A 13,654-nucleotide genomic window follows, 5' to 3' on the forward strand; every position below is an offset into this window, starting at 1 on the left:
TGTGGCTCAAGTGGTAGAGCACCAGCCTTGAGTGAAAAGGCCAAGGGACAGCACTCTGGCCCTGAGTTCAAGCCCCAGGACCGGCGCACACAAAATAATATGTCGTAGACAAGGCTGCCCCAGTCTCAGCTCAGTCCTGTCCCCTTGTGCGTCAGTGCCAGCCACCGAGGGCAGGCTTCGGCAGTCTTGCCAGGCCATTCACCGGCCCCTGCAACGCTTTGGTACTCTGATGTGATTTTGAAATAAAAAGTTGTCTGGGGTTTTTATTTTGAAAGGTCAACTGTGATGACAGTTGAGAAAATGGGACTCTTGTGGGGTCAGGACTTGGGCCTGGTGGAATTCTCCCTCTTTGTCCCTTTCTTTAAGCCTCTAACCCTTAGCTGGGTGCTGGTGGCTCACGCCTGTAATCCTAGCTACTCAGGAAGCTGAGATCTGAGAATCATAGTTCAAAGCCAGCCCAGGCGGGGAAGTCTATGAGACTCTTATCTCCAATAAGCCACCAAAAACTGGGAGTGGAGCTGTGGCTCAGGGTGGAGGAGTGCTAGCCTTGTACAAAAGAGCTCAAGTTGGGCACTGATGGCTCACGCCTGTCATCGTAGGTACTCAGGAGGCTGAGACCTGAGGATTGTGGCTCAAAGCCAGCCTGAGTAGGAAAGTCTGTGAGACTCTTATCTCCAATAAACCACTCAGAAAACCAGAAGTGGCGCTGTGGCTCAAGTGGTAGAGTGCTAGCCTTGAGCTGAAGAGCTGAAGGACAGCGCCCAGGCCCAGAGTTCAAGCCCTACGACCAACCCCCCCCCCCCCCCGCCACCAAAAAAAATTGCTTAGAGACAGCATCCAGGCCCTGAGTTTAAGTTGCACGACAGAAAGAAGAGAAAATTATAACCCTGTTTCATGATATCAAGAGTGGCTGTCTCTGAGCAATTGATTTCTGGGTGCCGCTTGCCTTGTATGTTGGGTTGACAGTAAAACAGCCATTCTGGTGGGGACCAGCGGGATGCCCATGTGGTAATCTGTATCTTAGCAGCTGAAGGGTTGAAGCTCAGAGAGGGTGTGTGGTCTGCCTGAGGCCCGGGTGGCAGAACACAGAGGAGGCAGCTGAGGTGCCATCCTGGCCTCACTTTCCACACATCCCGGCAGGTGAACCCAGTGTTCAGCTGGGCCTCTATAAACCTGGGATGTATGCCTCCTGACCCCTTCATCCGGAAGTGTGCCCGGAAGTGGAAATGTGACCATTCATTGGAGCACAGCGCTTGGGGCGTCTTCTCTAGCCAGGGTGCCCAGCCCCCTGCGGTCCCCAGCCGCCCCTCCACCCCACCCCACGCTGACCTCCCGTCTGGAGTGCCTGACTTCCTCAAGCTCACGTGGCTGCTGTCCGTTTGCTTCCCTCAGGTACGGCGTGGCGGTGCAGGACTTTGCTGGCAGCTGGAGAAGCGGGCTGGCTTTCCTAGCTGTGATCAAGGCCATCGACCCCAGCCTGGTGGACATGAAGCAGGCCCTGGAGGATCCCATGCGGGAAAATCTTGAGAAGGCATTCAGCATCGCCCATGATGCCCTGCACATCCCCAGGCTCCTGGAGCCGGAAGGTGAGCTGACTCCCCTCTCCCTGTCTTTTCTTTCATGATAAATGGGTCACCTTCCATTTCAGGTAGAAATTTAGAAAACAGAAAATAAAAAGTAACGAAGCGAGTTTTCTATCGTCTATATCCCTGTGCATCCAGTTACAACCTTTGTACAGAGTTAGCGTCATCCTGTGTATGTATAATGTACACCACATTTTTACTGTACACATAAGGGTTTTACATGGCAATGATATCCTCGTTATATATTTTTCTTGGCTGTGTGATAGTCCATCTGGTAGGATGGACTGAGAGTTACTCAGCTTTTCCATACTGGCATCCTCGAGCTTGTTTTAGAAGCGATTGCTTCTGTCTACAGCCATGCGGTGGGCGTCTCACTGAGCAGAGGCAGCGCATGTTAGAGCGACAGCGCCTCTGCGAGGCTGGCACCCCGGCACCTGGCCCATTGCTTTCCACGTGCGTCTGTCCAGCTAGTCTGTGGTAGGATGGGGTGTGGGGCCTTCTAGACACACTGCGGGAGCCAGCAGGACCTGACTGTCCATAATGGGAGAGATTAGGACAGGGGGAAGGACGGATGGGATCCTGGGGAGGAGGAGACCTAGATTCTCCACCTTGGGGTTTGGTTCCCCAGACCTCGAGGGCTCTTAGAGCCTAAATTTCCTCAAGTAGGAACGAAGAAGGAGACCCTCTCAGCAGTGTGGGGCTCCTTCACGTCACCATCCTGCGTCACACGGGAATTGTGTGTCCCGTGGCCTACTAACTCCCCTATCTCTCCACAGACGTCATGGTCGACACGCCGGACGAGCAGTCTGTGGTGACTTATGTGGCCCAGTTCCTAGAGCGCTTTCCGGAGCTGGAACCCGTATGTTTGCCTTTTCTTACCTTCCACTCACAAACTGGCCAGCCTCCGCACATGGCGGGGCTCAGGCTGGACCCCCGGGTGGATGGCAGGGGCCATCACAAGCTGACCTCACGCCTTGCCTTGCCCCATTAGAATGTCTGGAGCCGCATCTGACATGGCTGTTGGCTTCTTGATTCTTTAGTTAGCCAATGGAACAATTTTACCAACCCACCGGATTCCATCAGTGGCCGTTTGAAGCTTGCTTTCGGTGTTAGAATCGCAGGCTCTTGTTGGGGCAGAGTGGAAGGGACCAGACCTCTTAGAACTTGCCCTGGCACCGGCACACACACCCGTGCTCAGCCCCCGCATGGCAGTGATGCAGGGAGCCAGGATGGGCTAGTCCTGCCTTCTCAGGTGGTTTAGCCCAAGCCAACCAGACAGAAAGGGAGGCAGAGAATCTCTGGCTGAGAATCTCTCTTCTGTCAAGGACACAGAGTACTTGATTTTGCATCCACAGTTTGTTGTTGTTGTTGTTTTTGTTGTTGTTTTTGCCAGTCATGGGGTCTGAACTCTGGGCCTGGGCGCTGTCCCTCAGCTCTTCAACTCAAGGCTAGCGCTCTACCACTTGAGCCACAGCACCACTTCTGACTTTTTCTGCTTATGTGGTGCTGAGGAATTGAACCCAGGGCCTCGTTCATGTGAGACAATCACTTTACTACTGAGCTACCTTCCCAGCCCCACATCTACAGTTTTTTTTTTTTTTTTTTGGGGAAAAAAACCCAACTTAGTGTTTTGTATTATGTATCTGGTATTTTTATATTGCTGCAGGAATGTAAAACATTCATAATCATTTCCTAAGTGGAATAGTGTGGGGTCTTTGGGGGGTTTTTTGGTCATGGGTCTTGAACTCTGGGCTTGGGCGCTGTCCCTCAGCTCTTCAGCTCAGGGCTAGCACTCTATTACTTGAGCCACAGCGCCACTTCCAGTTTTAAGGTAGTTTATTGGAGATGAGTCTCATAGACATTCCTGACTGGGCTGGCTTTGAACCATGGTCCTCAGATCTCAGCTTCCTGAGTAGCTAGAATTACAAGTGTGAGCCGCCAGCACCCAGCTCCGTGTTTGTTTTTAAGTGGCCTTTGTGTGTAGTTTTCTTTTGCTATTTTGGTGGTGCTGGGGTTTGAACTCATTGCTTCACACACACTAGGGAGTTACTCTTTCATTCTACTACTTTATCCATGCCCCCAGCCCTTTGTTTACAGTTATTTAAGAAGGGGTGTCTTTGTCAGAGGCTGGCCTTGGATCTTGTTCCTTCTATCCCTCTTCCTAAGTATCTGGGGGTTACAGTTGTGTTCTACCACTCTCAGCTTATTCTTTGAGAGTGGGTCTTCTTAGCTCCCCAGCCTGGGTTCACCTTGAACCTCGATCCTTCTGTCTCTACCTCCCCAGCAGCCAGGATTACAGGAGCGAGCTGCTACCCCTCCCTCTTGTGTGAGTTTTGATCAGGGAATGTATTCAGTGGCTGTACCTGTTATTTTCTGGTGTCTTGTGTTTTTCAACAGGAAGATTTTGTGGATCCCGATAGAGAAGCTCCCATTGAGTCCACCTTTGTCCGCATCAAAGAGACCCCTTCTGAAGAGGAGAGCAGAATCCTCCTCCTGCCTGAGAATGGCGAGCGTGCGTGCACTGTCAACCACGAGTCTAGCCACCCACCACCTGCTAAAGTGTTTGTCTGCGAGCAGCCTGAGAGTGTGAAGGGCTTCAGCACCGTGTCCCACCCGGCCCATGCCGACAGCAACAACGAGTTCATGCACCAGATCATTGACCAAGTCCTCCAGGATGTCCCGGGGCGGGTAGATCCCATCAACGAGCCAGCGCCAGATTCCTCCATCCTGTCCAGCAGGAAGGAGAGCCGGAGAGCTACCTCCTTGCCCATCAAGAAGAGTGTCCACTTCGAGGCCGACACTTACAAGGACGCGTCCTGCAGCAACTACAACCCAGACCTCCGCTTTGAAGGGAGCCGGAGAGCCACCAAGGAGCTGCTGAAACCAGACGGGCATGTCTGCTCCGTTGGGCTGACCCAGGAGAAAAAGCCAGACCCGGAAGCCAGTCCGATCCTGGAGGCCCCCTGTGACAAAGCCCCTGGGGATGCGGCCCGGCCAGACGCCCCGACCCCTCCGGCTCCAGCTCCCCAGGGCTCCCCATTTTGTAACGGCACCTTAGAAAGCCCACCCAGCTATGGTGAAGAAACGTCTCATCCACCCCTTGATGTGATCATGGCCGAGTCGTTAGAGATCAAGGTGAAGCTGTTGACGGTAGAGGCTATGAACAAGGACGATTACTTTGAAGGCATTCCGTTAAAGGCTTCGAAATTTAACAGTGACCTGGTGGACTTTGCTTCCACCAGCCAGGCTTTCGGTGAGCTTCCTTCACCCCAGGACAAGACACCTGGCGAGAGAGAGGAGGAAGAGGAGGAGGAAGGGACTGACAGTTATGCTGAAAAGCTGAGGAAGAGGAGAGCCAAATCTGCCCGCATCAAGTTCGAGTCACCAGCACCCCAGGAAGACAGCCATGGGGGTGAACCCCCCGAGAACCCTGGCCTGGAAGCTCAGGGCCACCATGGCGCAGCTCCAGATCAGGCCCCCGCAGATAAAAAGCCGGAGGTGTTTGAAAAGGCCAAGAAGAAGTCCACGCGGCGTGGGAGTGAGGACGACACGGAAGCCGAAGCCCTTGTGGGAATCAGCGCGGAATTGCTTTCCAATCCCCCGAGTGCCAACATCAGCCTGGAGACCCTCAGGAGCCACAGCGAAGAAGGCCTGGATTTCAAGCCCTCCCCACCACTCTCGAAGATCTCTGTCATTCCTCACGATCTCTTCTATTACCCGCACTACGAGGTACCCCTCGCGGCTGTGCTGGAAGCATACGTGGAAGGTGCGGAGGAGCTGAAGAATGAAGACGATGTAGATCTGGATGAGCCCGAAGGGTTTCTCCATGGCCTGGACTCCAGGGAGGCCTACAGCTCCCAGAGCAGCTGCAGCTTCTCATCGCCTGATGAAGGCCACCCTAGCGCCAGCCGCCTCGCACCCTGCGTCACCGGGGCCGCTACCGGGGCCGCTACAGGGGCCACCACTGGGGCCACCCCACCCACTCCCCAAGCTCCCCACAAAGAGACCAAAGAGAGTGGCCCTGAGGACAGCCAGCAGGTACTTGATGGTGGGGTTCAAGAATCCTGGGTTGGGGCTGGGAAGGTGGTTCAGTGGTAGAGCGCTTGCCTTGCATGCCTGAGGCCCTGGGTTCGATTCCTCAGCACCACATAAAGAAAAAAAAGCCGGAAGTGGTACTGTGGCTCAAGTGGTAGAGTGTTAACCTTGAGCTGAAGAGCTGAGGGACAGCGCCCAGGCCCAGAGTTCAGGCCCCACGACCGGACCCCAAAAAAAAAGAATCCTGGGTTGCTGGGTACTAGTGATTCACGCCTGTAATCCTAGCTACTCAGGAGGCTGAGATCTGAGGATCATGGTTTGAAGCCAGCCCAGACAGAAAAGTCCATGAGATTCTTATCTCCCATTAACCACCTAGAAGCCAGAAGTAGTGGAGGTATGGCTCAAGTGGTAGAGCACTGGCCTTGAGCGAAAAAGCCAGGCAAGAGTATGAGGCCTCTCTCTGTCTCTCTCTCTGTCTCTGTCTGTCTCTGTCTCTCTCTCCTGGGGAAATCCCTCTTGATAAGACAGGGGTGAAGGGCTGGGAAGGTGGCTCAGTGGTAGAGTGCTTGCCTAGCATGCATGAAGCCCTGGGTTTGATTCCTCAGTACCACATACACAGAAAAAAGCCGGATATGGTGTTGTAGCTCAAGTGGTAGAGCTCTAGTCTTGAGCAAAAGAAGTTGAGGGACAGCGCCCAGGCCCTGAGTTCCAAGACCCAGGACTGGCAAAAATAAAAAGACAGAGGTGAGAAAAAGCTTTCCTCTCAGGCACCCCAAAACCCAGACTTCAGATGCCCTTTATGAGACACAGATAATGCAGGGTGGGCTCTCAAAATAGAGCTCCTCCTGCAATGTGGCCAGAAATGTCCCAGGTCCTACCTCAGTCCACAAGATGTAGCCTGTGCCGGTTGGCCAGGCACGGGAATGGTGGCTGACAGCCAGCTCCCTCTGGTGACAGTGGCACCAGCTCACTGGCCGCAGTAATTCTGCAAGACTTTTGTCATGTTCCACACTTCATCCTATGGCATCCAATGGCTGTGCAAACACAAGGGGCCACTCACTGTGAGCTTGAGCTGCTGGATACACACTTATCTGCCACTTGTTTGCCCACTCCATCTAAGGAACCCTGCAGTTCAAGAGGGATTGGAGAGACGCATGAGGGAGTCAGGTGTTCAGGGCCCTAGACACCAGCCTGGTGCCTGGCAGGGCCACATAGTCCCCCTGCCCACGGTGGGTGCAGGGTGAGGCCAGGAGGGAAACAGGGAGATAAATGGCTCAGGCTTCTGCGTCCCAGGTGGAGCAGGGAGACACAGGAAGGCAAACTCTCCATGACTGCAGAAAAAAGGGGGTTCAAGGGTCCTTAAGAGCCACTTAAGATTTAGTTGGAAAACCGCCACAAAGGAGGTGGCTTTTGTGTGTGTGTGCTAGTTCAGGACTGCATGGTGGGAGGGGCAGGATTCTCAGGTGGAGAGGCGGGAATGGCGGCTGAGGGGGCAGGGCAGGAGGGGCACAGCCACCATCTGTGGGGCAGAGAAAAGAGGGTTGGTAGTCCCACAGATCCTAGGAGTCTACCTGTCACCCTCCCCCCCATACACACACATTGTAGACTGACTTACCAGAAGCCAGGCCTGCCACACTGGTACTTCCCAAAGGAGGCCCTCAGCCAGCATGGTTGGAAGGGGCCTTTGGTAAGATCAGGCCTTGCTGTCTCCAAGGTGGAGGCTGAGGACAACGGGGGTGATTGTCAAGGTTGTTCTCGGCCACTTGCTTATGTGTGCCACCTTTGAACCCCTTAGGTTTCTCGGATTCCCACTGCCCCCCACCACCACAGGTAGAGCACTGGAGGGACACCCTGTCTGGGATGTCGTAGGAAAAGGGCCAGAAATGGTTGTCAAGCGAGGACATTGAAGGTCAGCTGCTCAGGGGCCCATAGCTGAGTCAGTCTGGAGTTGAAACCAGAGCTTCCTGACTCTAAAGCCTGCCTTCTTCTGTGGCCTCTGAGTTCTTCACAGTGGGGGTGGGGGTCATCGGGGTGAGCTGTGCTGGAGTCCGTGAGCCGCCCTAGCTAGGCTGTGGTTGGAGCTCTGCTGGGCTCTGTGGCCTCTGCCAGCAGGACATTTGACTTTTCTTTGTCTGTTTTTGTCTTCTAGACCCAAGACTCCACCAAGTCTGAAAACATAGCGAACCCATTAGAAACGAAAGTAGCGGGCGAGTCAACCAGCAGTAAAAAGAAAGAGAAAAGAAAGCATGTGGACCATGTAGAAACTTCCTTCTTTGTAGCTCCTGGGACTGTTCGGTCCTCGGAAGACCTCGAAGATGACTCTGGAGACCACAGAGTCCCTTCCAGGTAGGAGTTTGGGACAGTGGCTTTCGCCCTGGAGGTGGTGCCAGAGTAGCTCTGACCTTGGCCCTGCTGTGCTTTCTGATGTGGTCAGAGTGGGGGGGGAGTGGAGGGGAGCGGGATGATGGAGAGAAGACAAGAGTCATATGTGTCCTCATTCTCTGATGTCACAGTCACCTGACCAAACCTAGAAGGATCTGGAACTTGCCTCCCCCCCCACCCCCCCGCCCCCCCCCATCTCCCCCTGTGGGCCGGTGGGTGGGAGTCCGCAGGGAGCACCAGATGGCAGACCTGGATGGAAGCAGGTGGGAAAGGGAGATTGATAGACTTGCACTCAGCCCCCTGGCTCCAGAGCACCGTGGATTGAGCCAGGAGGAGGCAGGCGTGGTGCTCAGTGAGCGTCTCGCTGACTTTGAGCGAAGGTATGACTCTCATCCTTGGAGATAGGTGTGATGTGGAAACTGGACCTGGCTCCCAGGAGGTGGGGGGCATTGGTTTGTTTGGAAGTCTGTAGCTCATGCCATGTGGGCTACTCCAAAACCACCAAAGGAGCCACCTGTGTCATGGGGAAAGTATGGAGCCACTGAGTGTCCAAGACCCTGGTGGCCCCATCCTCACGAGTCCTCCAGTAACCACCCTTCACCATTTTCTCACCCATGTCCATGCTTACCCCAGAGGCACGGAGCTGGCACTCTGCCTCATGATGGCTGATGGGAGGGTCGGGGGCCCAGGCCACGGCCTCAAGTTCTCCCAGCTCAGGACATGCAGTGCAGAGTCTCACACTCAGGTCTGGCTGACTCCACAGTCTCCATTCTTTCTCTGGCCCCTCTTGGCCTGCAGCGGACTACACTGGTCACAAAGAGAAATGGCTGAGGTGTGTCCTGAGAGTAGGCAGAGAGGCTCCAGGTAGAAAGAGGCAGAGGAAGCGTAGCAGAGCCCCGGTGTCTGTCTCTTCTCTGTCTTCTCTGCCTAGGCTATTGGGGGAGGGTCCCCACTGTGGAAATTGGTTGCAGCTTTGGCCCTTACTCCTGGTACCCTGTGCCTGTCTGTGTGGGACTATTGTGTAAGCAAGACACAGAGAACCCTGACCCGGGCGAGTGGCTGCCCTGCCCACCACGCGTGGGGAGGAGCCACAGTCACGTGCTCCGTTCTGCCTAAGCAAGCCCCTCCCTGGGTGATGATCAACTCAACTCTGAGGTCTTGGTGCAGAGCAACTCCTCCTCCCTGTCTGGCTACAGGCAGTGTGACAAGGCTGTCTGAAGGCGGGGTTCCTCAACACTGGGGAGGTTGCAGGCAGCTTGGAGGTGTGCTCATTAATGCCAAGAAGCCATCGTGGGCCCTCTGGGTGTCTACTCATCCCACCTGCCAGCCGTGGATGCTTCCCCTCCCAATCCCACCTCCCCTCTTGGCTCCCGCCTTTTGGGAGGCTCCAGGAGCCCACGTGCTTTCTGCCCCCCTGGGCCTCTCTTTCCTGCATGCCCGAGCCAGGTACCCCGGCCTCCGCTGAAGGTCAGGAAACTCCACCTGTGCACTGCTCCAGGCTCCTTCACGCTTGAGGACGATTCTCCAACTGGAACACTGTCCCCTGGCTCAGTCCTTCTCAGCCTTTGGTGTCAGCTCCACTGCCCATTCCTCCAGGCAGGCATCTGGGATCTCCCAAGGCTGTTTGAGCCCTCTTTCTATAGCCTGTATATCCATCCTACACTCTCCTCTGTGCCTCCTTACCACCTCTCACAGCCGTCATTCCTGTAATCATTTGTGTATGGACCTGCCTTGTGTATCACCTGCCTTACCCCGGCTGAACCAATCCTGTGAAGGCAGGGTCTGAATGGAGGGCTCTCCAACATAGCCCAGCCTTTAGCACAGCCCTGGCTGCAGCTGGCATTTAGTGGCTATTCTCTGGGTAGAGGAATGCAGGAAGGAAGGAATGCATGATGGCAGGAGATGGGCCTGGGGACCTCGCCTGGCTCCTGACACACAGGAGACTCTTGATAGTCAAGATGAATGCACAGCCAAACTCATGCTAAAAGAACCAAATTTCCTGTGGAGGACAGAGAGGGAAGAGCAGGGTCCCTGCCCAGCAGGAAGCGCTGCTTTGTTAGGAAACATCACAGAAGTGTGGGGAGAAGGTAAACTCCTTTAAGGCACCGTCTCTTGGGGACAGTGTTGCTTCAAGTAGATGCTGTGATTGCAGCTAGGAGCAATCAGCATATTTTGGGATTGAAGAAGACCAAATCCTGGGAATAGATGTTTGGTCAAACCCAGACCCCAGGAAGCACATACTGGAAATTAAAAATCCATCCAGAATCCAGTGCTTTCATGTAGATGAGGGCCCACTTCATCTCCAGGTGCATTCCAACAAAGTGGGACACATTGGGTGCAAGTTTCTGGGTCTGATGTCAGTGGCTCAACTCAGTGTAGTTGTGGAAGGTAACTGCATCATGGAGCCCCGAGGAAGCCCCAGCTGGTACTAACAGGATGTATATCTTTGTCTTTCAGGACTAGCCACAGTGATTCCAGCATTTACATTCGGCGGCACAGTAATAGGTCTTTGGAAACGGTTAGTATGTGAATTTCTCCTCCTTTTTGGGCCCTGCTAATCAATGCCTTTCCATCCTTCCTCCTCCCCAGCCTAGAGCTGAAGTGCAGCACCTGTACTTTTGGATAGAAGACAAACACATTGAAACCTTGTCATTAAGTTCAGTCCACTTGGATATCCCAGTTTCGGGCAATAAGGGATGTAAATAAAGTGTTGATTTTAAAGCCCCAAAGCCTCTTCATTATATAAATGAGCGCAAGACACCTCCCTCTACCCCCACACTTGTGCCTAGACGGACTGCATTGAAAGGGTCCTCTTGACAGTTACAAGTGTCTAGGCCCCAGATGTGTGCTTGGGAACCGCTGGCATGCCAGCACTGGTCAGGGCTTGGTGGGGGGTGGGGGTGGGCCTGTCCCAATCACCAGTGGGTAGGAGGGTGGTGAATGTCACTTGTTTAGTGTTTTAATTTTGGAACTAGCTGTTTACAGTATCAAGAAAAGCATGGCATGTTCGGCTTTGTGTGTTTAAAATCATCTTGTTTTCTGTTTCAGAGATTTCATCTTTACTAATTGGGTTGCGGGGTTTTGTTTATAAATTTCACTGTAGGACCATTTTAGCTATGTCCAATTGAGGAATGCAGCAGATGTGGATGACAGAAGGAATCGAATGTTAAACAGGTTGGTGACTTGGGCCTGCCTACTTGGTGTGGAAGGTTGTCAGCTAGGCTTTGTGGGTGTCATTATTAATGATTTGGGAGAATGAAAAGGGTTGGCAGGGAAAATGAATAGCAACTCAGTGTGGGGGATGGGGAAAGGGGCAAGAGGGTGTGCCAGCAGCTACCCACAGAGTGGGTGTGCCAGGGGTCTGGGTTTTGGAGCTTTCTGCCATATCACAGCTGCAGACTTAGGAAACATGGAGCCAGGCAGGAGAGGGGAAGTCTCGTGGTAGTTTTCTGTAGTCCCTGATGACCATGTCTCTTCTGTCCCACTGCAGGTACAATACTCAGAAGCTCACTGAGCTCATTTTACAGTTCTATGGCATCAGAGCAGACATGAAGAGGGAATGCAAACATACCAGGATATCTATGAAAGTATTTCTTACCGTTGGAGAACTAGCTGGCTGAGTTGCCGTAAAACAGCCTGTTTAGAACATAGGAAACCAGAAAAGTATCTCACATACACACAAGTCCCCGTCCCTGCCAAAATCATTGTGTTGCTTAGTTTTTCCTTTCCTTCCCTTCCTTCCTTCCTTCCTTCCTCCCTCCCTTCCTTTCTTTCTTCTGCCTTCCTCTCCCTCCTTTTCTTCCTCCCATCCTTTGTCATAGACTCGAATTGGCTTGGAAGGATTTTGATTTCTGGAATTAGAGGCCCATTTCTGAATATTGCTCAGGACCCAGGAGTGTGGGCCACTCTGACTCCTTAAATAAGAACCAAGATAAAGCAAGATGCCCATGACTCCTGCCTATACTCCTAGTTACTCATGAGACAGATCTGAGGATTGTGGTTTGCAGCCTGGGCAGGACCATGAGCCTCTCATCTCCAATTAACTACCAAAGGATTACACTTGGAGCTGTGGCCCAAGTGGTAGAGCACCAGCCTTGGGTAAAAGGGGCAGCACCCAGGCCCTGAGTTCAAGCCCCAGGACTGGCACACAAAAAAGAAGCAAGATAACTTTCCTTCCCTGCCCCAAATGCAAATGAGAATTCAAGTTTTCAGCTAAGCAGGACATAATTTTTGGCTTTTATGAGACATGTTGACAGTTGAACCTGTGACCTTCATCAGTGTGGGCATGTTTTCTGCACTGAGTATATATCACTTTGGAAATAAAACATGATATTACCTATAGGCATTTTTTGGGGGGGGGGTCCAGTTGTGGGGCCTGAACTCTGGGCCTGGGCACTGTCCCTCAGCTCTTCAGCTCAAGGATAGCACTCTATCACTTGAGCCACAGCACCACTTCCGGCTTTTTCTTTTTGCTTATGTGGTGCTGAGGAATCGAACCCAGGGCCTCAGGCATGCAAGGCAAGCGCTCTACCACTGAGCCACCTTCCCAGCCCCCTATAGGCATTTTTTAAGACAGGAAAGTCGTATTGGTTGGCTGGTACATGCATGTATTCCTCTGTTTGTAGATGGTGGCAAATGCTGAAGCCTCCTTCTCACCCCTCAGTGGGCAGGAGATGGTTCAGGGAGAGTGTGGTCCAGAAGTTGGCCCTAAGATGCTAACACTCCAGGCTTTGCTACAGGAGTCCCTCCCCTTTCTCTTCCCCCTCCCCCTTTCTCCTCTTAGACTTTTGGGTCTGAGGTTGGTTTCCCACCCTACCCCATTCCAAACTCTTCAGCCAGCACTCTTGTTACCTACCAAGGCAAAAGCAAAGATATCCTTTTAAAGTCAGGTGCTTCCTGTGAAATACAAGGTAAATCGGCCCAATTCACATAGACCAGACCGGAAAGGACGGCTCTGTCTCCAGTGGCTGTTTTGAAATGTGCCTTACCTGTCATTGGGGTGCTCTGTGTTCCTCCCAATGGCTTGCAAAGTCCTCTCCATGATCCCAGGATGACTGAGAGCTCTCAGGGCCTAATTTCTCCTTATGGTGAGCTTTGGGTTATAAAGGGGGCGTCCCTGGGGACTGACTCAGGTGCCGTGAATGTCAGGATGCCCCATCTCTGCAATGGGGCTGGCAGCTTCTGCTGCTCCTCAGCCTAAGATGGCCTGGGGGTAGGGAGGTGGGGGGAGGCCTCTTTTCCTCCCCCCAGCGCATCATGGGAAGCTCTCCACTCTGCAGGTGGGATGTGGGCGGAGCTGTCCAGTGGTGCAGGGTATGGTCCACTGTCCATCTGTGGACCATGCTGGTAACTGCAGTGTCTGTCTTTCCTTCCTCTCTGCAGGAAGGCCAACCACTCTGGAGAAGCCATGCTGCAGGGGAGCCAGAGCCCGCAGAGTGACTCTCTGACCCAGCTTGTCCAGCAGCCAGATGTGATGTATTTCATTCTCTTCCTCTGGCTCCTGGTTTACTGCCTGCTGCTCTTCCCACAGCTTGATATGAACCGGCTCTGATGTGCGTGTCTGGAGAATAAAAAGACAGGACCCCAAGCAGGGGTGGGGTCTTTTTTTAAAAAAAACTTCATTTTATTTTCTGTTCAGGGTTGTGGACAGTTGA

At 53.2% G+C, this 13,654-nt stretch overlaps 1 protein-coding gene across 1 annotated transcript in view; it reads left to right on the forward strand.

Annotated features, from left to right (window-relative positions):
• The window catches only part of Clmn (calmin), a 67,011-nt gene extending 53,410 nt beyond the window's left edge, over positions 1-13,601 (forward strand). The window contains exons 7-13 of the mRNA XM_042692456.1: positions 1,393-1,586; positions 2,360-2,442; positions 3,981-5,621; positions 7,768-7,964; positions 10,458-10,518; positions 11,104-11,174; positions 13,383-13,601. Coding sequence (XP_042548390.1) covers positions 1,393-1,586; positions 2,360-2,442; positions 3,981-5,621; positions 7,768-7,964; positions 10,458-10,518; positions 11,104-11,174; positions 13,383-13,551 — 2,416 coding nt within the window. The 3' untranslated portion in view covers positions 13,552-13,601. The remainder of the gene's footprint in view (positions 1-1,392; positions 1,587-2,359; positions 2,443-3,980; positions 5,622-7,767; positions 7,965-10,457; positions 10,519-11,103; positions 11,175-13,382) is intronic.
• Positions 13,602-13,654: the final 53 nt, after the last annotated feature.

The sequence above is a fragment of the Dipodomys spectabilis genome, unplaced genomic scaffold (assembly GCF_019054845.1).
Source record: "Dipodomys spectabilis isolate Male_0828 unplaced genomic scaffold, ASM1905484v1 ptg000157l, whole genome shotgun sequence".
Lineage (NCBI taxonomy): Eukaryota > Metazoa > Chordata > Mammalia > Rodentia > Heteromyidae > Dipodomys > Dipodomys spectabilis.